Source organism: Herpailurus yagouaroundi, unplaced genomic scaffold (assembly GCF_014898765.1).
Source record: "Herpailurus yagouaroundi ecotype Mexico unplaced genomic scaffold, PumYag 184, whole genome shotgun sequence".
Taxonomy (NCBI): Eukaryota; Metazoa; Chordata; class Mammalia; order Carnivora; family Felidae; genus Herpailurus; species Herpailurus yagouaroundi.
In genome coordinates, this window is record NW_024412415.1 from 11,063,572 (window position 1) to 11,087,531 (window position 23,960).

At 39.8% G+C, this 23,960-nt stretch overlaps 1 protein-coding gene across 1 annotated transcript; it reads left to right on the top strand.

Moving 5' to 3' along the window:
- The first annotated feature begins 2,950 nt into the window (after window positions 1-2,950).
- EIF3J (eukaryotic translation initiation factor 3 subunit J) lies at window positions 2,951-23,746 on the top strand. Its single transcript, XM_040492551.1, has 8 exons — window positions 2,951-3,100; window positions 3,188-3,291; window positions 12,408-12,462; window positions 12,965-13,056; window positions 18,183-18,297; window positions 20,658-20,819; window positions 22,273-22,346; window positions 22,663-23,746. Exons 1-8 carry the CDS (start codon window positions 3,064-3,066, stop codon window positions 22,792-22,794), a joined length of 771 nt encoding a protein of 256 aa, XP_040348485.1. The 5' UTR covers window positions 2,951-3,063; the 3' UTR covers window positions 22,795-23,746.
- Window positions 23,747-23,960: the final 214 nt, after the last annotated feature.

A 23,960-nucleotide genomic window follows, 5' to 3' on the forward strand; every position in this document is an offset into this window, starting at 1 on the left:
AACAAGAAGCCACTAAAGGCTTTTCAACTGGGAGAAAGGGGTGTCACAATCTGATTTACATTTTTAAATAAGCAAACTGCCTGGTGTGTAGTGAATGGATTGTGGAGGGAAAGGTGGGAGAAGGAAAACCGACTGGGAAGTCATCATAGAAGAGTCTAGAGAGGGGCGCCTGGGTGGCGCAGTCGGTTAAGCGTCCGACTTCAGCCAGGTCACGATCTCGCGGTCCGTGAGTTCGAGCCCCGCGTCGGGCTCTGGGCTGATGGCTCAGAGCCTGGAGCCTGTTTCCGATTCTGTGTCTCCCTCTCTCTCTGCCCCTCCCCCATTCACGCTCTGTCTCTCTCTGTCCCAAAAATAAATAAATGTTGAAAAAAAAAAATTAAAAAAAAAAAAAAAAAGAAGAGTCTAGAGAAAGTTTGGATGAAGGTGGTTGCAAAGAGATATGGGGGTAATTAAATGTATTCAAGATTAATAGTGGAAGTAAATCAAAGAACTTGGTAACTGAATTTAGGAGGTGAGAGGAAGAAAGCAGAGATACATCTCAGTTTTTTGACTACGGTACCTGGAGATTGGTGTCACCACCACTCGTTCAATCTCCAAAAGCACTATCCTCTACTGCTCTCTCCCACTTCCCTCCATATCCAACCAGTCACTGTTATTAGTTGGGATTATCCAGAGAAACAGAACAGCATGTGTGTATATACATAAAGAGATTTATTTTAAGGGATTGGCTCACACGATTGTAGGAGCTGGCAATTCTGAAATCTGCAGAGCAGGCCAGCAGGCTGGAAACCCAGGCAAGTGCTGCTGCTGGAGTCCAAAGGCAGTTTGGAGGCAGAATTCCTTTTTCTACAGTTTTTTTTTTTTTTTTAAGGCCTTCAACTGATTGGATAATGATTAGGATAAGACCCATCCACATTTTGGGGGTTAATCTGTTTTACTCAAAGCTTACTGATTTAAATGTTAATCACATACAACAAGTACATTCACAGCAACAACTAGTGTTTAACTAAAAACTGGTTATCACGGCCAAGCCAAGTTGACACATAAAATAACCATCACAGTCAATAAATTGTTTTGACCCTTAAATATTTCCCAGATTGGTTCTTTTCTTTCTGCTACCATTGCCTTACTTTAGGCTTGTGTTCTCATTTAATTAATTCATAAAATATTTACTTTATGGTATTAGATACTGTGCCAAATGGTGGAAATACAACTGTGAATAAAAGATTATTGCACCCTAGGGACCTTGCATTCCAGCCTTTCCCTGCCTTCTGCTAGCCTCCCTCTAATTTAGCTTTATAAAAGGATGACTGTATATCATTGCCTCTCATACTTTAACATGGAGAGTCATCTGAGGACCTTGTTAAAAGGCAGATTTTGATTCAGTAGGTCTGGGATGGGGTCTGAGATTCTGTATTTCTAACAAGCTCTCCAGATATGGCTGTAGATGAGGAATAAACTAAGAGTAACTGGGCTGTACAAAATCTCTTTAAAGACCATGTTTATAAAATATGTATTTATAGGGGCGTCTGGCTGGCTCAGTTGTAAAAGTAAGCAACTCTTGGTCTCCAGGTAGTCAGTTCGAGCCCCACATGGGGTGTAGAGATTGCTTAAGTAAATAAACTTAAAAAATAAAATAAAATGTATATTTTTAGACTCCCTGAAAAGATACACAAGAAATAGATAACAACTGTTGCTCCTAGAAAGAAAAGAATGGCTAATCATTGTATATACCCTTTTATAACTTGGATTTTATACCAAGTACGTGTATTACATATTCGAAAATAAATTAACAACAAAAGTAAAGTAAAAACACCTGAAACTGCTCCTCTTAATACTCTGCAGTGGAGCCCAGTGGCCCAAAGGGCAGGGTGCAGTTTAGCCCATCTTAAACCCTTTATTATGATCAGTTTACTTATTCAGCTTATGTCGAATGTTGCCAGTCAGGTCAGGGACCACAGGCATTCTTTCCACCGGAAATGCACGTGAGCAAATTTCACTTGGTCTTTCAAACTCCAGGTTCTGCAGAACGTACCCCAGGAAGCCTTTCATGCATCCTCCCGCCCCCCGCCTCCGCCGTTAAATTTACCTTTTTACATTTAACCTCATAATGCTTCTTTTTGTTGCAGTCATCACACTGTGTCGAAATTTTGTTTACATGTCTATCTTTGCTACTTGATTGTGCGCTCCTTGAGGACAAGGCTAGAGAGGACAAGGCCTAGCGCAGACCGACTTCCGAAATTATTCTACGAAAGAATCATGTACTGGCTGGCCTCAAGGGGCTCACAGGAAGGGACAATCCTCGAGTTCTGGGGCTCTCTTTGATCCCTTCGTGAATAACTCAAGGCAAACGCGCCAGGAGCTGAATTCGAGTACCTTGGCTGAGAAGGCTGCCAAGAATGCGGCCCTGTCCACTTGCTCCTTCCCGGGCGCCCGGTCCACGCCGGCGTCCAGAGCAATCTCCCCTCGTCCAGCGCGCGACGCCTCCTCCGGGGGTCGGGGCCGCGGGTCCGCCGCCCCCACTGGCGGGCGCGGCTTGGAAAGCTTGGGGGTCTCCTTGGTATCCGCCAACAGCTCCGGGCGGTGGCCACACTGAAGACAGGGAGGGCGCACCCGGCCGGTCGGGGCGGGGCTGCAGTTGTCAGGGAAAGGGTAGCAACCACAGGCGAGCACCAAGCGCCAAGGAAGGCGCCCTTCTAACTTCCTTGCACGTATGTTTCCTCGCCGGGACCCACGCTGGGGCAGCCGTCTCCTGTGCGCTTCCTCTCTCCCCGCCCCACTACCTCCAGGACCACTACCTCCACGCTGTGGGGTAAGGAACACTCAGTCTCACTCTCCCGCCGACTCCCGCGCTGTCGGCCGCATTCCACGCCCCCTTCTCGCCCGCGCGCGCGTCGCCGCTGCCGCCGCCGCCAGAAGAGGCGGGGCCTGGGCCCCGGCGCAGAGTCAGCCACGGTCCCAGCCTGCCCCGCGCCGGCCAACGAGAGCAAAGTCAGTGACTCACCTCCGCCGCGCTAACTCCTCGCTAGCTCTCCCCTCACACACGTTCACACCCGGTTCGAGATGGCGGCGGCAGCAGCGGGGGACTCTGACTCCTGGGGTGAGGGGAAGTTACGAGGGACAGGGGCTGGGCCGGCGCTGGCCCCAAGCTGAATCGGGCACTAACGCGGCTCGCTCTCTTCCGTAGACGCTGACACGTTCTCCGTGGAAGACCCGGTGCGGAAGGTGGGGGGCGGCGGCACCGCCGGCGGGGACCGCTGGGAAGGCGAGGACGAAGACGAGGACGTCAAGGTGGGTGCGGGCCGGTACTCCGGGCCGCGCGGGAGCGAACTGGCGCTGTCTCGGGCGGGGATGCCCGCCGAGGGGCGAGCTGGTGGACTCTGGGCCCAGGGGCGCCGCCCGAGCCTGCGGTCTACGGGTCCAGACGCGAGCGTAGGGCCCCCCGGTGCCCTCCTCCCCTACGCTCGCCGGCCATTTGGGCCGGAGTCGAGCAGCGTGGCCTTTTGGATTTCCTTGGCGAGGGCGGTGGCGGCCCCGGCCCCAACCCTTCTTTAAGGGTCTTCGTCCCGGCCAGGATCCCACCCACCAATTGGCTACGGGAGGTGACAGCAGCGGCCGGGCCCGGCCCACGTGCAGACTTCGCGGTCTGGAGCCACTCGCCAGAATGATCTGGGAAGTTGGGCATTGAGCCCAATGGTTTATCCCATATGGAAAGTCTTACAACCACCTGCCTGTTTGAGCTCAGGTATCCCTAGGGGCAGTAACTCATTTTTGTTTCTGAAGGCCCATTTGTAGAGTTGGTTAGAGCAGTTTGATGAATGAAATATTGTGCTTTAATTTTAGCCTCCCCCCCCCAAGACAAGTAGAAACAGTAAAGTTTACAAAATAACTTTAGACTACCCTCTCCCCACCCTGTTGTAAAAATATTAACCGAGTACTGAGATAGCCAGCAGTTAAGTTGTCAGAAACCTAGGTAGTCCTGGGAAAACGGAGAGTTGACGGAGTGAGTTATTTATTCGCATACGAACGACGCCTAAGAAAATATTGGTTAGAATAGAGGAGGGGGCCAGTGTTTTTTTCCTATGCCTTGTTGATCTGAACTAGATTTACCCTTGTCGTTTGTTGTTGAAAACTCCTGGGGACTCATATTGGTTCAGATGACATTATGACTAGTGCATTCATTTTTTTTGTTTGTTTTTGGTAGTTAACAAACATCTCAAGCCCAGAATGTTAAGATTCTTTCTAACAGAACTCTCAAAATCTTTTTACATTTGTGCAGTTTTGTATGAATTGAGAAGATGGTTTCTCTTGGTTTTGATTCACTTAGTGTTTTACTTTCCTGACTTATACCCTTCAACACATCTTGGGAGTTCTGTTAAGTCCTTCTGCTTGAGCTGAAAAAATTTAAGCTAGGTATCACTATGAACTTAATACTACTTATGTTTGGATTTTTTTTTTTTTCTCCTGAGTCTGATGAGGTGGATATCTACTTTATTGAACAGCTTGAGGTCCAGAAATAATGTGAGCTTTGCACACATTGGGGTTAATAAATGAGTAGTGCTATTGTGCATATACTTAGATGCTTCATTTACTTGTTGTATAGACATGGGAATGGATTGTGTATCATTCTCATTGCAAGATATTAGTTACCTTACTACATTGTAACAGATTTTCTATTTTGAGCATTTAGTTCACATTTGTCCTTTCACTTTTTCTGTGCTTACTGGATGCAGCAGTTAGGACATCTGTTCTGACTATTGGGAATAATTCAGCAAATGAGAAGAGAGAGAAATCAGGAAAGAAGTACCAGAAAATGAAGCTTGAAGGGAGTAGTCTGGACTAATGCCATGAAGTAACCTGCCTGTGATTATTGGATCTAAATGGTGTCATTCCTGATAAATATAATTCTTACCACTTGGAACTAATTTTGGAGATTTACAGGTTGTAAGGGACCATAAAGGTCATCTTGTCCAGTCACTCTTTTAGTGCAGAATTTTTCTTTTATGCAAATATCTTATTTCTTTTACATAAACATTGAAGTTGATCTTGGAGAAAAAAGCTGAACTTGTCCATTTTATTTCTCACTTGAAATGTTGGTTTATTTCTATTGAATTTCTTCAAGATTCCCAAGGTATGTTATTCATGGAGTAATTTGATTCCTCTGCTTTAGAATCAGACAGACCTAGGTGTATATTATTGCCTTGACATTTTCTATATTTGTGGTCATTAACAAGTTTTTTTTTTCAATGCTTTTTATTTATTTTTGGGACAGAGAGAGAGAGAGAGAGAGAGAGAGAGAGAGAGAGCGAGCGAGCGAGCGCATGAACGGGGGAGGGGCAGAGAGAGAGGGAGACACCGAATCTGAAACAGGCTCCAGGCTCTGAGCCCAACGCGGGGCTCGAACCCACGGTCCGCGAGATCATGACCTGGCTGAAGTCGGGCGCTTAACCGACTGCGCCACCCAGGCGCCCCACAAGTTTTTTTACTATTTCCTTTTAGTTCCCCAATCTAAATTGTCCTTACTGGAGATAACTTCAGGGGGTTGTTTTGCATTTTAAATGATCTAATATGTCTAGCATTAGGCAGAGTTGCCTAGCACTTGGGAGGCACGCAAACGTTAATACTCTCTTACTTCAGGATGTTGCCTTAATTTTTCTGGCTTGTGGGAAATACCCTGTTTAGATCCAGTATCTGGGTTTATTTTGTGCCACATTTTGTGATTTCCTGAGCTCCAGGGGACCCTCCACGATGGCTCTTTACTGTGAATTTGGTGTTTTGAATGGAATGATTAACAAGCAAGTTTTTGCTTGTTCAGTTTACCAGTCTAGAGTTGAATTTTGTCACTTTGGATGGTAATGAGTAGTACCAAATTTCTGAATTTTGATGTTTTAATACATAATCCTTTTGTAAATATATGAAAACAAAGCTTAGTTTTCACAAGATCAAATAATCATAGCCTTTAAATAGTATAATATATGCATTTTTTTAAGTCTTCAAAGGTAAGATGTAGAAAGAGTAAGTTCTTCGCTTTGTGTTGTCATCTAGTGTTTAACTTTTAAAAATATAGATTTAGTGTCATTTGTAATATCCTGAGAAATGAAAGGAAAACTGAGGTCTTTGTTGCAGTAATTTGCTTCAGTAGTTTACTGTTCTTCAGTAGACATTATAGCATTTTGCTGTCCTTGACTTAGTTGTCTGGCAGTGACAGAAATGGATTTAGGAGAAACTATAGAATTGTCAATCATGAGGAGAGAAGCTGTGCTTCTTCCCAATTAAAAACAAGAGAACTAGGTGTGCCTGCTTGGCTCAGTCAGTAGAGCATGAGACTCTTGATCTCTGGGTTGTAAATTTGAGTCAACTGTTGGGTATAGAGATTACTTAAAAATAAAATCTTAAAAAAAAAAAAAAGAAAACAAAAGATGAGAACTAGGAAAATAGTCTCATGTCACGGGATGGCTTTATTTTACCTTTCTTGCTATCCTGATGTTATGCAGAGGTAGGGAGGAAGTGTTCACTTGGCATATGTCACTTGGCTCCTTCCCCATTGCTGGAGTGATGTGTAGGTTGTGTTAAGGCAATGAGTGCATATCCCCTGCAAGCAGGGACAATACAACTTTTACTTTACTAGCCTCCTAGTATTTCAATAGAATAGATTAAAAGCCGGATTTATTCAAGTTGTATAGAATTGTTTTGAGAAAACTGGCTGTGTGCAAGCATCTCTGGCATTTGCACATATAATGTTATCATACAATTCTTTTTAAAAGATCCAAGAATGAACTTAGTTGAAAACTGCCTGACTCATCCTACCCATTCAACTATCTGTTAGGATCGTATCCTGCTTAATAGCTTAAACCTACCAGAGTAAGGACATTTTTCAAGCATTAGAAATAGCATTTCTGAAGAAGAGGAGATTTTTGGGAAATACTCAGAAGGTGGGCATTTTGCCAGGAAATGGGTATCTTGAAGTGTGTAACTTATCATGAAAATTTCCAAACATAAACAGAACTAAAGAGAAATTTAAATAAATCCATGAGCAATCTTATTTCTTCTGTATCTCCACTTAACTATTCTCCCCTAACCAGATTATTTTGAGGAAAATCTCAATTATATCATCATTTTGAGGAAATCTCAATTATATCAAACTACCCTGGCAGTTTTTATAAACTAGTAAGTTTTTAGTTAGGAAGTGTTTTGTTTGTTTGTTTGGTTTTTTTTAACGTTTATTTTTGAGAGAGAGAGGGAGACAGAGGATCCAAAACAGGCTCTGTGCTGTCAGCACAGAGCCCAGTGCGGGGCTCGAACCCACAAACCATGAGATCATGACCTGAGCCGAAGTGTAACGCTTAACCAACTGAGTCACCCAGGCACCTCAGTTAGGAAGCATGTTTGGTGTTGAAAATGTGTTTGTCATGCTGGATGACTGAAAATAAATTAGCCATTTGTTTAGTGTTCATTGTCTTGATATTGCTTTAGCCAGGCATTTGAAGTAGGATTGATTAATAATAGTTCCACATGTGAAACTGGTAGGCATTGAGATGGAATTCAACGGAGTGCTCAGCCATAATACATAGTAGGATGTTAAAAACTTAATGAATTGAATTAAATGAAGTAGACTTTAGAGGCAGGTACCTTAGCTTCCAGAAACCAGCATAGTTTTGAGATGATGGAAGAACATTTAGGCTTCTTTTAAGAACTGAACTTTGCTGGGAAGTCTAGACTTGCCAGAAGCCTATTACACAGTTCTGAAGCCTCTTAGAGCACGTCAGTACAGCTTACAGAACATCAGTAAAAGACTCTTTTTCTGCAAAAGGTTATTTATCTAAACCAAATTACTTAAAGGGAAGTAAAAGAGTATATGTTAATTAATGGACTCTTGCTATGGGGCAGAAGAATTTTACTGCTCCTTTGAAGCTACTTCTGTTTGATGATCTATAAATACATCTTGCTTAAGTTGGAAAGCATTTTCAGCCCTAAATGTGTTCTCTGATTGCATGTGACATTCTGTAGTTGTGCATTGTAAAAATGACAGATCAGCCAACTACTGGCTGTATTATTAGAAATGTTTAAAAGCAGGGTTTAAAAATTTTGTTTTCAGTTCTCAGTCATGTTCAATTGGGAAGTAGGTTTTAAACTTGAAAAGCAGCCATCTCTTTCAGAGCAAAGGCTCAAATGATGTTGGGTGTGTATCTGTAGAAGAGTGTAGATTAGCAAGAGATTTATAAACTGCCTCTGTTCTTTTTTTTTTCTTTTAATTTTTTTTAATGTTTATTTTTGAGAGAGAGACAGAGCACAGGTGGGGGAGGGGCAGAAAGGGAGGGAGACAGATTCCAAAGCAGGCTTCAGGCTCTGAGCTGTCAGCCCTGTGCCGGATGTGGGGCTCGAATCCACAAACCATGAGATCATGACCTGAGACGAAGTTGGACGCTTAACTGATCAAGCCACCCAGGTGCCCCTAAACTGCCTCTGTTCTAAGGAAGGTAGCTAGCCATTTTAGGAGAGCAGCCTGGGTGGCTCAGCCAGTTGGGTGTCCAACTTCAGCTCTGGTCATGATCTCCTGGCTCGTGAGTTCAAGCCCCATGTCAGGCTCCGTGCTGACAGCTCAGAGCCTGGGGCCTGCTTCGGAATCTGTGTCTCCCTCTTTCTCTGCCCCTCCCCTGCTCATGCTCTGTCTCTGTCTCTCCTTCAAGAATAAATAAACATCAGAAAAAAATTTTTTAATTGAATATTACAGTTGGAAGATCTATTAGCTACCAAAAATTGGGTAAGGAATTTACTTGGTTATTGATAAGTATTCTCTGGAACCAAATAACCATTTAGAGCTTACTAAATTACAGACTTACTCTCTGTTTAAACGTGTTAAATTTTAGGTGTTTCTCTAAGAACGTTTTTTAAATTTTATCTGAACTTACTGTCAGCATTTACAAAGTCCTAGTGTTTACAGCAAATTGGGCAGAGTTTGACCTTACATTTACTTTTTAGGCGCTGGCAAATTTTATAACTAAGGAAACAAAAACTCTAGTTCTTGGGGAAAACTACCTGGCCTTATGCTGTGGGAATTACGTCTATTTGGAAGTCTCTCTGTTGATTTCACTATGCTCCCTTCTTTAGGGGCTTGTCCCCAGTCAGGGCAGCCTTGTTTCAAGCACTTTGGGGTGAGGGTGACAGGCAGAGCTTGCCTTCCATGGTCCTTTTATGAACGCAGGAGCAGGTGCCATAGCTGTTCCCAGGACTTGTTGATAGGAACCACTGCTGTTGCTACTAAAATCCATTCTGTGGTGGAATCTAGGTAGCCTCATTATGTCAGCCCTGATGGGACAGTTTAACTTGAGTGTCTGGAATAAGATTTATACTTTGATTTAGGGAAACCAGGAACTGGGATAGGGGTGGTACACAGAGTTGTTATAAATGAGATATTGAGGGCGCAGGGATATGGATGGGGGTGGGGTGATGTTTTACTGGGAAAGGGAACTGAGAAATGCTCCTGATGTATCTGTTTTTCCATGTTGGAGGTATTGGGATGGAGCTGCTCATTTTTAGCTATACCTCTCCCCTCTTGGCCTCCTGGTACCAGAGGCTGCTAGACTTGTTTCTTAAAATTAATAGAAAACCATCACAGGCAATTTAAGGTAGGTAACTGGTATAGTTGTAGCTGGACACATCACTCTGTGCCATACCCTTCCTTTGATGAGCTTTCCTGCAATTCCAGGGGAGCTCATTCCAGAACTGATAGAATGAATTTTAGTGGGGAGGGACCTAGTTCTCAGATAGTTGTGGTATACTTCAGGACTCCAGTAAGAAGTTGTTTACTATGACACTTTAAACCTGGTTCCTTCATTGTTTTGTTTTGTTTTGTTTTTGTTGGTTGGTTTGGTTCATTCATTACTTTTCACTGAGATTTTAGGATAGCTGTCTGAGGGCCTAATGTTCTTACCTATAAAATGGAGAAACCACCATCTTACTTACAGGACTTCGTGAGGGTTAACTGTGTTACTACATGTAAGGCCCTTTGCACAGTGTTTGGTGCAAAGTAAACACTTAGTAAATGCTTTATCATCATCATCATCATCATCATCATCATCACTATTATTAATAGAGAGTGGTGAATATGTACCCCTTTGAAGTAAGCAAATGGTCTTCCTGTCTGGAGCACCACCTAAACAGGATATCACTCACAGACCCAGCTTTCTATATTATGTGAAGATTAAAACTATAACAAAAAACTCCTAGTAGTTAATTTTTATTTTCAACTCTAGCGTTCCTTTTGTACTGTGGTGTATTGATAACAAGCACTTAAGCAAACCAGTCAGATTATACAAACATTTGCTTTTTAATTTCTAACTCTTGTATCTTAGATGTCCAAATAATAACTAGCAGGTTTGTTTTCAGTCTGTTAACCTTGACCTGTGAGTTAAATTGCCAAGGTGAGGTGATTATAAAAATATTTTACTTTTATCCAAATTTCTTTCTACTCTGCTTGCAGAGCCTATGATAGCCTTAATCAGGATTTTTTAGTTCTCTGGTGGACTTAGAGAATTTTATTAAAATCGAGGCTTGGTTAGTTTAAATACCTAGACTGATTCATTATGAGCTGTCTTGTTATAAAACAGAAGCTTGGTGTCATAGTTATGGCACATTAGTCAGCCTCTACATCTTCCAGCAGCAGCAGAGCCTCTTGCAATCCTGTGGTTCAGCTTCAAATGGCTATCCCTATTAAACATTCTAAAGTCTCTGGAACCTTTAGAAAATTGTTTGATAATCAGTTTATATTTAGTTCAGTGACTGTGTTAGGTGTAGAAAAGACAAGAGTATAGATCAACCTTAAAGTGCCCTACCCAAGTTAGGGAGTGGGTTCAATAGGCTATTGATCAGCTCTTGACTGCTCTTAAATACTGGGCTTAAATATTATATAGATTTAATTCATTAATCAGGGTTGTGTTGTATACCAATAATTGTGTTGTATAGGTTGTGTTGTATATCGATAATTGAGCCATTGGCTAGAATGTTGGATGCTTTCACATTTGGGAAAGTAAGAAATATAAGGTCCTTTTAATTTTTTATTTAAAACAACTGCAAATTACTTTAAGAGAAGTAGTTTTGGCTTGGTTGTCTTGTGTTGTGTTAACAGACAAGTTGATATAAAATTTCATATGGAAAAACAAACATGCAAGAATGGCCAGGAGAACACTAAAAAGCCTGAAAACCTATAAGAGAGGGAACCAGCCTTGACCTACATAAAAACATACTATAATTAATTAAAGTAATGAAAGCAGTGTGGTATTGGTGCATGAAGAGACAGTAGACCTGTGGGAAAGCAGAAGTAGACCAAGTACCTGTGACAATTTAGTATGTGGCAAATCACAGGGCTCAGGTATACTTTTTAATAACTGATGCTATGACAATTAGGTAACCATTTAGAAAAAGAGTTAGATCCATACTTCATACCACACAAAAGAAAAAACTCCATATGGACTAGAGATCTAAATAAAAAACAATGAAAGCATTCATGTTTTAGAAGAAACTGACTTGATGAAATTCACAGGCAATAAAAAGAAAAGACTGATAAATTTTACTGCATAAATGTGGTGGGGTGCATATGCTTTGTAGGGAAACACTAGAAATATTTCCATTAAGAACAACAAGGCAGGGGTGCCTGAGTGGCTCAGTTGGTTAAGCTTCTGACTCTTGGTTTTGGTTCAGGTCATGATCTCAAGTTTTGTGAGTTCAAGCCCTGCATTAGGCTCTGTGCTGACATCACTGGAGCCTGCTTGGGATTCTGTCTCCCTCTCTCTCTGCCCCTCCCCCACTTGCTCTCTATCTCTCAAAAAACAAAAAACAAAAAACAAAATAATGATGCCCATTATCTCTGCCATTATTCACAGTGTACTAGAGGTTTAGCCAGTGCAGTTAGATAAATCAGTTGTGGAAGCATAAGAATTGGTAAAGAAGTAAAGCCATTTTCATTTACAGATGATATTATAGTACACCTGGAAAACCCTAGAGAATCAATGAAAGTGACAAATTAATTAACATGTAAAAACCAATTGTATACACAAATAATAACCAGTTAGAGGACATAACAGGGAAGGAAAAAAAAAAACCCTCCAATTTACAGTGGGAACACATAAGAGAAATACTTAGGAACAAACTTGAAGAGAAATTCACAAAATCTCCAAGAGGGAAACTTTAAAACATTCCTTGAAAGATACAGAAATAGACTTGAACAAATGGAAAAACAGCCCTTTTCCTTGGCTAGGGTGGCTCAACATTATGAAGATGTGCATTTTCCTAACATTAATTTACAATTTTAATGCAGTACAAAAAAGAAATACTTCTTTCTGTGGAGTTAGATAAGTTGCACATGGAAAAGTAAACAGGCAAGAATTATTAATAGAAGTCCTTTTCTTTAGGATAACTGGGATGATGATGATGATGAAAAAAAAGAGGAAGCAGAAGTAAAACCAGGTGAGCCACTGGGGTTCCTTCATTTTTGGTTTTATATCTTGTGAGCATGTAATACTTATGTTAAGACAAATGACAAAATGCTTGCAAAATTGAAAATTTTTGTGTTGAGAAACCAAACACCCTTCCATTCTCACTTTATTCTCTTCTCCTCCCATCTCTTCTCTCACCTCAAAACATAATCAGATCGGATACTGCCTGCCACTTTCTGTTTGAGTGCTGCTGTTAGGAGACAGTAGAGGAGGGTGTGATCTCATATTTTAATAATCTAAATCCTGCTGAAAGCACTGGGGAAATATGAAGGGAGATGTTTAGGTCCTAGGGGTCAGATCAGAGAAGAGAAAGGAAGAGTCCCAGAACTTTCCCATTGTTATTCACGAGTAAATCACCATATGAAATTGGAGCTAGGAGAAGTTTGGTCTTTTGAAGTATATTATTGTTATGTCTGTCTCATCCACAAACTGGAAAATATTCAAGGTAACTGTGATTAAAACATTTCTTTCAGAAGTAAAAATTTCAGAAAAGAAAAAAATAGCAGAGAAAATAAAAGAGAAAGAACGGCAGCAGAAAAAAAGGCAAGAAGAAATTAAAAAGAGGGTAAGTAATACTCATTTCCTGAAATACAGAATTCTCACATCAGTAATGCTTCATTGTCTTAATAGACAGCAAGTATTACCTAGCAGTCTGACGGGCTTTGTAAAGACTACAAATGGACACTATTAGAGAAGTAAATCCCCAAACTGAATTCTGTGTCTCCCTCTCTCTTTGCCCCTCTGCCTCTTGCGCATGCTCTCTCTTTCAAAAATAAATATTTAAAAAAGCCCCTCAAAATAAAAGATAAATTATCATAATGAATAATCATGTATGTCACCTAAATTTAACAGTTGCTAATATTTTGCCATATTTGCTTCATCTTTTTTTGTTAAAATCAAGTAAATAAAATGTGCATTTTATCTTTAAATACTTCAGTATGCATCTTTGAAAAATCAAAGCTGTTTCTCACATGATTACGTATCTAATAGAATGAACAGTAATTTTTTAATGTCATCTAATATTCAGTTTATATGGGTTGGTTTTTTTGTTTGTTGTTTTGTTTTATTTTGTTTTTTGAGAGAGAGAGAGAGAGAGTGCACAGACAGGGAAGGGGCAGAGGAAGACAGAATCTCAAGCAGGCTCCACGCTCAGTGTGGAGTCTAATGTTGGGCTTGATCTCATGAACGTGAGTTCGTGACCTGAGCTGAGATTAAGAGTCGTACCCTTAACGAACTGAGCCACCCAGGTACCCCTATATGTGCCCAATTTCTAATTGTCCCAAGATATCTTTTACATATGGTTTGTTTAAACAAGGACCTTAGATTCATTGCATTAGGTTGTTAACATATCCTAAGTCTCCTAGAGTATCTTTCTCTCTGTCTTAAAATGACAGTAAGGGCACCTGGGTGGCTCAATTGGTTAAGCATCCAACTCTTGATCTTGGCTCAGGTCTGATCTCATGGTTCATGAGTTCAAGCCCTGCATCAGGCTCTGGGCTGATAGCTCAGAACCTGCCTGTAGTTCTGTTTCTTCTTCTCTCTGCCCCTCCCTTGCTTATGCACATGCATGTGTGCTGTCTCTCAAATAAACTTGAAAAAAAAAGTAAAATGACATTCACTTATTGAACGGAGGAGCCCATTTGTCGTGTAGAATATCCCACCTTTTTGATTTGTCTGATTACTTACAGTTGCAATTTCCTGTAACTTGGCCAGTAAGTCTAAAAGTTTGATTGGATTCAGATTAAACATTTTTAATTGGAATAGTTTAGAGGTCATGCTGTGTGCTTCATATTGCATCATATCACATCAAGAGTCACGTAATATCTGTCCTATTATTAGTGATGCTAAAATTGATGACTGGGTTAAGGTGGTAACAGTCTGATCCTTCTATTATAAAATTACATATTCTTGTAAGTAATCCAATTTCACATCAAGCTCCCACCCATTAGTTTAGTGTTAGTAATGATTGTTGCCTAATTATTTTATTAGGGATTGCAGAATGGTGATTTTTCTCATCCAGTGACTTCTCTTCCATTTGTTACTGGCTGGCTTTTCTTCCTCCTCTTCTACTTGCTTTGCTGTTTGATTACTTTGATATGGTTTGTGTTAGAAAAGCAGAGTAAAAGCTTAATTGTTTTCTTGTAATCACTAGTTTCCAGAGTAAGGAGGGAGTGTAATAGTAACTTCAAAGGGTTGAAAAATGAGGGGGTTGTGGGTTTTTTTCTTTTGAGTAAATTTGTACATGTACAGGTTTTTATAAATTTTACTCAGATACAGTAATTATTCTTTTGATGCTCAAATTTTCCCAACTTTGGCCAGTAGGAAACCCTTTCAGTTGTTCTAATGTTCATCCTTTTGACAGAACCCTATTAGTCTTTGAAAACTTTGCTTTCTGGCACAATAAGTGCCGGGCTCACCTGGTAAACTCTCTTCTTTAAGCCTGGAATGTGCTACTTCCCTGAGGTTTTTAGTGGAAATGATGTTTAGAAGCCAAATCTAGTTGCTAGTAGTACTCAGCATTATTGAGGTGGCCTTGCCTTCTAGACCCATTTTTATAGGTGAAGCTAGGAAAGAAATAAATGCATGAGTATATGTGTTGTGTATGTCAGCGTTAGTTCATGGATTCTAATAACGTTAACATAATTGTTTATTTGCTTTTCTACAATACCAGTAATACTAACAATGTTTGTAGGATTTCTTTGCAATTCTTTTTGCATTGAGAATATGTCCTCTAAGGATGTATAATTATGTTCTGGGTTCTAAAGTCATTTGTATTATTTTGTGTCAGTATGTCTTTTGATACACATTTTAGAGTCATTTGTTACCATTTCCATTTGTAAAGTTTTATTTTTTATGTAACTTTATTTTTTAAACATGAAATAATGTTCAGAAGGCAAAACCATACAAAAATGGTACACTCAGAAAAGTCTCAAACATCCATTCCTGTCCTGTCCTCTCCATCCTGTTCCCTGTCACCCCCTATAAGAAAGCATTTTCACTAGTTTTTGGTTTATTCTTTTTTATTTTTTGTTTTTTGTAGCTGTATGGTATTCTGTTGCTACAAATATGTACCATATTTTATTTCACCAGTCTTCTAGTCATGGGCAGCTGGATCTTTTTTCCCCATTCCTGTACTTGAACTAACAGTGCTTCCATGAATAGCCGTATCTGTGTGTCATTTTTAATGGGTATAGTCATATTTGTAGGATAGATTGTCAAATGAGAGATTGATGGGTCAGAGGGCAAATTACATTTGTAGTCTTGCCAAGGTTCTCAAATTGCCCTCTGTATGGGGTTGTACCAGTTTGCATTTGCCAACAATGTATCAGAGTGTGTTTCCCCAGTCAGGGACATTTTAGATACTTTTAAAATAATTTATACTTGCATATCAAAAATATTTACATGTGTGTTTCTATGATCAGAACAAGCAATAGAAACTTAGACCTCAGTCTAAGAAGCCATGTTGGTTAGATCTTTCTTGGTCATTGAAGTTAGAATTTGTACTTCCTTTGTTGTGTCTTGGTATTTATATCCAACATAAAGAAACCTTATTAGAGTGTGCTCAGTTTGTCTTAAGTAAAATATTGAGTTAAGATGAGTTCAGTTTTGATGCAGGAAGTACTTAATAATGTCCAGGTCTACAAAGACAGTTAAGTCAAGATATTTCCTTTTTTCTTTCTAGAAAGTATTCTGAGATTTCCTAACTTGGCATAATGACATTTCTCATTTTATCCTCTCCATGAGAAACAAAATATGATGTATTTCAGAAGTGGACTTGTGAGTCAGAATCTGCAAGCTGCATAGACATAGTTAACTATGAATAGCACAAGTTCCCTTTACTTTTTTCCCCACTTTAATGAATACTGTCATAGATTCTCCTTCATAGTAAAAGTGATACATTTGTTGTAGGAAGTATCACAGTATAAAGAAATGATATTCACTAAACTGTTGACTGTCAGAGAAGTAGAACTGGAAAATAACTGACAACTTCTGTTGTGTGCCTTTAAAATTTGTTAACAATGATAATGTGTTACTTTTATAATAATAATATAAAAATGTAAATAAGAGGAAAACTTTTTTTAAATTTTTTTATTGTTTATTTACTTTTGAAAGACAGAAATGGAGCATGAGTAGGGGAGGGGCAGAGAGAGAGGGAGACACAGAATCTGAAGCAGGTTCCAGGCTCTGAGCTGTCAGCATAGAGCCCGACATGGGGCTTGACCTCATGAACTGTGAAATCATGACCTGAGCTGGAGTGGGATGCTTAACCTACTGAGCCACACAGGTGCCCCAAGAGGAAAACGTTTTTTGGTGATTTGTTTTGTTTTGTTTTACATTTTTATTTATTTTTGAGAGACAGAGACAGAGCATACCTGGGGGACGGGCAGAGAGAATGAGACACAGAATCCGAAGCAGGCTCCAGGCTCCAAGCTGTCAGCACAGAGCCCAATGCAGGGCTCGAACTCACAAACTGTGAGATCATGACCTGAGCCAAAGTCGGACTGAGCCACCCAGGCGCCCCCAATTTTTTTTTTTTTTAAATTAGAACGTGTGTGTGCACAAGTGGGGGATGGGCAGAGGAAGAGAGAGAGAATATTAAGCAGGCTCCTCACTCAGCATGTAGCCTGATGTGGGGCCCCATCCCATGACCCTGGGGGACCATGACCTGGATGGAAATCAATAAGAGTTGGATGCTCAACTGACTGAGCCACCTGTGTGCCCCCAAAACATTTTTTTTATGTTTGCATAGTACAGTTGGCCTTTGAACAATGTGAGGGCTAGGGGTGCTGACCCCTGCACAGTCAAAAAGCTACATACAACTTTTGACTTCCCCCAAACTTAACTATTAATAGCCTACTATTGACTGGAAACCTTACTGCTAACACAGTCAACACATAATTTTGTAGTTGTGTGTATTATATATCATATTCTTCCAGTAAAGTAAACTAGAGAAAAGAAAATGTTAAGAAAATCATGAAGAGAAAAATGCATTTGCTGTACTGTAAATACCAGAAAAAGTCTGAATAAGTGGACCCATGCTTTTCAGACCTGTTTTATTCAAGGGCCATCTGTATTGTCATATGGCTGTGCCATGTTTTATTTATTCTTTTGTTGAACATTTGGGTTATCTCTAAATTTATTGGAAATTATAAGTAATACTCCAATGGACATCCTTGTGGCTAAATGTTAGTGTGCATCTTTGGTTTCTTAAGATAAATACCTAGAAGTGGAATTGAGTCCACATAAAGCATATAAAAGTTATTTTAAGACTTGATGCACATTACCAAGTTGCCCTAGAAAGGTTGTTTCAATCAATATACAGTCTTTAGCAGCAGAATGTGAGTGTGATTTTTCCCTTGTCTACAATCTCAATTCCCTATTTTTTAAAAAGGCTGTGGAAATAAACTCCGTCTTCTTGGGTTCTTAACTCAGCTCTCTCACATTAGCAGCTGTGTTAACCTTCTGTTACCATGGACAGGTTGCTTAACCTCTCTGTGCCTCAAATTTTTTTGTGTAAAATCAGGATAAGAACATCTGAGGTGTTTAGAAGGATGCCTGAAATAAACACTTTATAAGTATTTGCTATTATTTATAATTTTGTGTTTATTAAAAAAAGTTCACACAATTCAAAAATGTACTGGTCATTCATAATCCCAGCCGTTTTAAAATTTTCTTTCTGTCTCATTTTAGTTAGAAGAACCTGAAGAACCTAAAGTGCTAACACCAGAAGAACAATTAGCAGATAAACTGCGGCTAAAGAAATTACAGGAAGAGTCAGACCTTGAATTAGCAAAAGAAACTTTTGGTAAGGTGCAGGGAGGGGGTGATTGCAGTGAAGTATTGAAGTTCCAAGTGCATGCGGTGGAAGTCTTACTAGTTATGAAAGTTTAGAAAACATCTCCATTTTTGGCATAACAATACTGGCTAACTTAGATATTAGAAAGTAGTTTTTACTTTATATTTGAGGTTTCATTGCTTAAGGCAGAGTGAAATACATTTTCAGATTTTTTAATGATTATGTTCCGAGTATCACATAAAAGGTTATTAAGATAAATCATTGGACCTTTTCAAATAAAGTTTCCTGCTCCTTTAAATACATCAGCTGGATGAAATTTGGATGAAATGTGAGGTCTGTAGCTTTGAGGTTTAAATATTGAACTGACTATAGGGCTGTCCTATTGTCTTAAATCTGGATAAGAATGTCCTTGTGGGGCATTCACCTTCAGCTGTGCCTCTGCTCAGGATCATTCCTTTCTGTGACCCTTCTTGGCCCTCGCCATACCCAGTCTTTAGAGGGCTTCCATTTCTGTGTGCCATGCTACAGTTGTGAGTGGTACATGAGATAAAAAACATATTCAGGATCCTGTATGTATGGAAGTTCAGAGTGTTCTAGGGGGAGAGTGACATGACATGAAGGGGAAAGTAAGAAACATGGCCAAAGAAATAGTTAAAAGTTCTCCCTTTGTTTAATTAAGCTCATTGTTGTCATTACCTATTGTGTACTTTTCAGAGTAGATTATGTTGAAAGAGTTAAAGAGCTTTGAAACCTATAGCTAGTTGTATCCCCATCCTTCCTGTTCTTTAAGGAAGGCTGACAAGTGATCATTGTCCTTTCTGTGGGAGATGTGATTTTCTCACTCCAGGAGTTGCTGGCAACCTGAGGAGTTACTTTGGGTGCTCCTGTGCACTGGCGTGTGCTTGGCAGATCTTAACCTGCAGAGGGCACGCAGCCATTATCCGGTGTCTTCATAGCATGGTAACAGCCAGCCAAGTGTTTATTAAAGAAAAGAGTTTACATGCTAATTAAAAATTCTAAAATGGGACAACTGTGGATTGCAAAGCAAAAACATGGATTCATACAGCCATCATTTACTTAATAGGGTTTTAATGTTGTATTTCTCATACTAAAATACTAAATCAATGATACTGTTAACTCAGTTTGCTATTGAGGAAGATACAAAGTGTACTGTCTCTTAGCCTAGAATCCTTTTAGGCCAGATTCTTTCTGTTGGGATTTTTTTTTTAATTTTTTTAAATGTTTATTTACTTTTGAGAGAGAGACAGAGCATGAATGGGGGAAGGGCAGAGAAGGAGGGAGACACAGGATCCAAAGCTGGCTTCAGGCTCTGAGCTGTCAGCATGGAGCCTAGCCTGATGGCAGGGCTTGTACCCACAAACTGTGAGATCATGACCTGAGTCGAAGTCAGATGCTTAACCAACTGAGCCACCCAGGTGCCCCTCTGTTGGGATTTTAATACATGGCTTACCCCTCTTAGCTTCTGGAGTCAGCTGCATACTTTGACAGGAGCCATCTGGGTTTTTGTTTTGTTTGCTTTTTCCTTCTCTCCCCATTTTACTGTGGCCTATTTTTTTTTTTTTTTAAGTTTATTTATTTTGAGAAAGGAACAGGGGAAGAGGGGCAGAGAGAGAGAATCCCAAGCAGGTTCCATGCTCAGCATGGAGCCCGACGTAGGGCTTGATCCCATGACAGTGGGATCATGACCTGATCCAAAAGCAAGAGTCAGCCGCTCAGCTGATCCACCCAGGCCCTCCCCTGCTGCAGGCTATTCTTAGACATAAACTTTAAAAACATCCTTTTTGTGCCAGGGACGCTTTTGGTGCTGTGGTGAAAACTACAGGTTTCCTCTTAATATGATTTTTTAAATGCAGAAAATAAAATTCATAGAATTTTACTTACTAAGTAAGTCTGTTATATTGAAATAGGTATAATGTTAAAAAGACGAGATACAGTAATAATGTGTTTCATTAATGCAGTAAATAAGATCTAGTGGCAGGTCTATCTAATAAGTAATGTAATTTGAAAGTAATGATGACTGAAACAATATTTTAAGAGAACTACAACTGTAATGTGATATGAAAATATCTGATCTTTACTAGTAACAGGTTTTTGCTAGTTATAACCACTGTGATTTATTGCCTGTAATCAAAATGGAAGGAAATGCTAAATTAGAGGTTAATGAAAATAAAGTTGTAATCTTTGATCCAAATTTGCAGACTTGCTGAATTCTGTCCAAGAACTCCAGTGGACCCAGGTTAAGAAACTCTGCTTTAGCATGAAATAACAGCGTTGTTCAGATACCGAATTGGTTTATAAACCTAAAAAAAATCTTTCTGATATTTTTAGTGCTCCCTCTTCTCCTGCAGGTGTTAATAATACAGTTTATGGAATAGATGCTATGAACCCATCTTCAAGAGATGACTTCACAGAGTTTGGAAAGTTACTAAAAGATAAAATTACACAATATGAAAAGTCACTATATTATGCCAGTTTTTTGGAAGCCTTAGTTCGAGATGTGTGTATTTCACGTAAGTAATTCTAATCTCTACTTCTGTAGGTGGATTTTAGTAACAGCCCATCATAGGAGGATGGAGGTTGACTTTTTTTGGGATGCTATAATAGATTTAGGATTGCCTTTTCAGAAGTCACCTTGGGAATGTTCTGCAAATACCCAGTGAGTTTGAGTGGTTTTGTTTTTTGAGGCTTTCTTCTTAATGTTTTTAAAATGGTTTCCCAAAGGGACATCTGGACTTTGCTGATACAAAGCTGATAAAACACTAGCTTATTCTTTTATCTAATTATATCTTTAAAAAAAAATTTTTTTTTTAACATTTATTTTGAGACCGAGAGTGCAAGCAGGGTTCGGGCAGAGAGAGAGGGAGACACAGAATCCGATGCAGGCTCTGAGCTGTTGGCTCCCCTTATCTAATTATATCTTAAATGGACGAGGAAGTATCTTTTGGGGAAAACTGTCTCTCACCATACGGAATTTTAGAGCTGAGTGCAACCATAGTAAGTGTTCATTTTACAAACAAGGAAGCCTGTGACTATAGGTTTAAGTTGCTCAACAGAACAGGTACCTATATTCTGGGTCTGTGGGTGTGGTGCCATGCCCTGAAAGGAGTCATACATTTCAGAGACAGGGTGTGTGGGAGTAAAAACCAGGGGTGGTGTGGCACTAATGTGGAAGGGACTGTTTTTGCTAGCACTGCTGTTTTTAAGATCGAGAAAAAGAAATTCTACACGATAAACTTTCAATTGGGATTTCCTTGAGAAATCATTACTCATTTGGGTGTTCTGAATTTGATTAGTGATATACCCATAGTTGGTATTTTATTTACATATACTTTTTTTCTTCTTTTTGAAGGTGCTCTCTAACCAAAACTGAAACTCTTTTTTGGTAGCTAAAAACTGCTGTGTTTCAGCTTGGTATTTTTATAAGGATCAAAGAATGTGTTGTCCACTAATCAGACTTGTCTCCTAGTAGGATACTGAGATTTCTGAGATAACCTGTTTTCATTCTGGTTCCTGTGGTAGAAGTGGTAGAAAATAGAGACCCTAAAGGGTGGGGAGTTGTAATTTGTAGTTTTAAGAATGGTTGTTCCATGTTCATTCAGCCACTCCTCAGTGTGCATCGAGGATGTGTTGTGGAAAGGCATGGTGATCCTCCGTGTGTTTATTTTTTTGCCCCCTCACATGTTTAGATTAAGGAGGTATGGTAGGGGACAGTATGAGCTCTAAAGACACTTCGGGTTTCTTTTTGAACAATGGTGTCTTGGTTATTTCAGGCCATTATAAAATTTTTGTTGCTGAGTTTTCTATTTTACGTTAAATAGTTCTGATTTGTGAGCCTAGCCATAGACTGAATCGTGATTCTTTACCATCTTATGTTTAACAGGACAAATTCATAGCCTTTTTAAAGTTACTGAAGCTAATGATGGACAAAGTAGAGGTGGTAATTCCTTTTTCTTTTTTTTTTAGTGGAAATTGATGACTTGAAAAAGATTACCAATTCATTGACTGTGCTTTGCAGTGAAAAACAAAAGCAAGAAAAGGTAAGGGCAAACATGCAAGGGAGATGCCTATCACATTAGGATGGGGGTGTAGGCATAATATTCTCAGTGTACTGGGAGCCTGAACTAAAATTTAAATTGGAAGAGAGCTGGAGCCTGAGTGCCATTACTGTCCTTTTGTTCACAGACATGGTTAGAGTTTTCTTTTGGAACAGAAATTGCTTTGGGTTAGGTCTGAGATCTCCCCTAAAGTTTTTTTGTTGCCAGAGGCTTTAGTGTCTCTGTGAGGAGGGTTTCTGTGCCAGAAAAAGGTGCCCACAGTGGACAGTCTCATGAATTAACTCTCTTTTGTCTTTAGCAAAGCAAAGCCAAAAAGAAGAAGAAAGGCGTGGTTCCTGGAGGGGGATTAAAGGCCACCATGAAAGACGATCTGGCAGATTATGGTGGTTATGATGGAGGATATGTACAAGACTATGAAGACTTCATGTGACATTTTATCTTCTCCTGGTGTCTTCTTTCTGTTGCCCACAATCCCTTCAACATGTAGCACAACTTCCTTTCCTTTCAGTTCTGCCAAATGCTACAATCAGAAGTGCAGTATCTTTTGTGCTGGTTATTTAACCCCTTGACACTTAGGTGCTAATGTGCGAATGAGGGAACTTGGATCTTGCTGCCAAGGGGTTAAAATTGGGAACCTCAGTTGCTACTAAATCATAGTTTAAAAAAAACAAGCATAATAATGTTGTCATTGTTGCTCTCTGATTCCATAGCAGCAGTCACTGAATTGGAAACAAAGGTTGCAACATGACAAAAATTGTGTAGTATTTACCAGCACCATTCAGTAATACAGCCTTAACCATACCTCCTTGAACTACTTCATAACTTGTCAAGAAAAGCAGTTTGCAGCAAGGGCATGCCGTGTGCACCTAGTATTAAAATTGCTTTGTCTTAAAATTGAGCGTGAGGATATTAAAAATACATTGTGAAGAAGACTGCTTATCTCAGAGTGAAGATACAACGGCTGAAAAGCACTAGCTTGATACTTAAAAATCAAATGACCAAAACCCTCCAACTTTGAAGCTGAAGAAGGTAGACCTCCATTATTGTGTTGCATTACAAGTTGTGGAATCTCTTGAATGCATAGACTGTCTAGTTTCTATTTATCAGACTGTTCTGCTGACGGAGTGCTTCAGACGGGGGAGGGAAGCTCTTTACCTGTTTCATTTCCCTGATTTAAGTGTCTGAACAATCTTCCTTTGTTCTCCTGGGCTGCAATGGAACAACTTTAACAGGGTTTTGGCATTTCCTTTCCTTTATAAAACATGCTCAGCAAACTGCACCAGTTGACTACAGTTTGGTAAATTGTTATGTTAACAATTATGACATCTGCAATGTTTTATAAAGCAACTAATTTAATAAAATCACTATTGTGAGGACTTAAATTTTGTGTTAACTCCCAAGAGATATTTTTGGAGAGTATAGAACAACAGCTCTTGGGACTAGAGTTCTCTGTATACTTACAAAGCTATTAATAATGCCTGATGAGCAGTTAACAGCTTTAAGACAAAAATGATGTGCCAGGCTTGATTAGTGTCACTCTAGAGCGACAAAGGTATAGGGCTGCCTTCCTCTCATTTGGGCAAATTATTTGCTTGT

What these genes read in the sequence shown, in the direction of transcription:
- EIF3J (XM_040492551.1), top strand. Translation starts at nt 3,064, where the DNA reads ATGGCGGCGGCAGCAGCGGGGGACTCTGACTCCTGGG. An exon ending in GGGGGACTCTGACTCCTGGG is followed by an intron (nt 3,101 to 3,187) that starts GTGAGGGGAAGT and finishes TCTCTTCCGTAG; the next exon opens with ACGCTGACACGTTCTCCGTG. An exon ending in ATTAGCAAAAGAAACTTTTG is followed by an intron (nt 18,298 to 20,657) that starts GTAAGGTGCAGG and finishes CTTCTCCTGCAG; the next exon opens with GTGTTAATAATACAGTTTAT.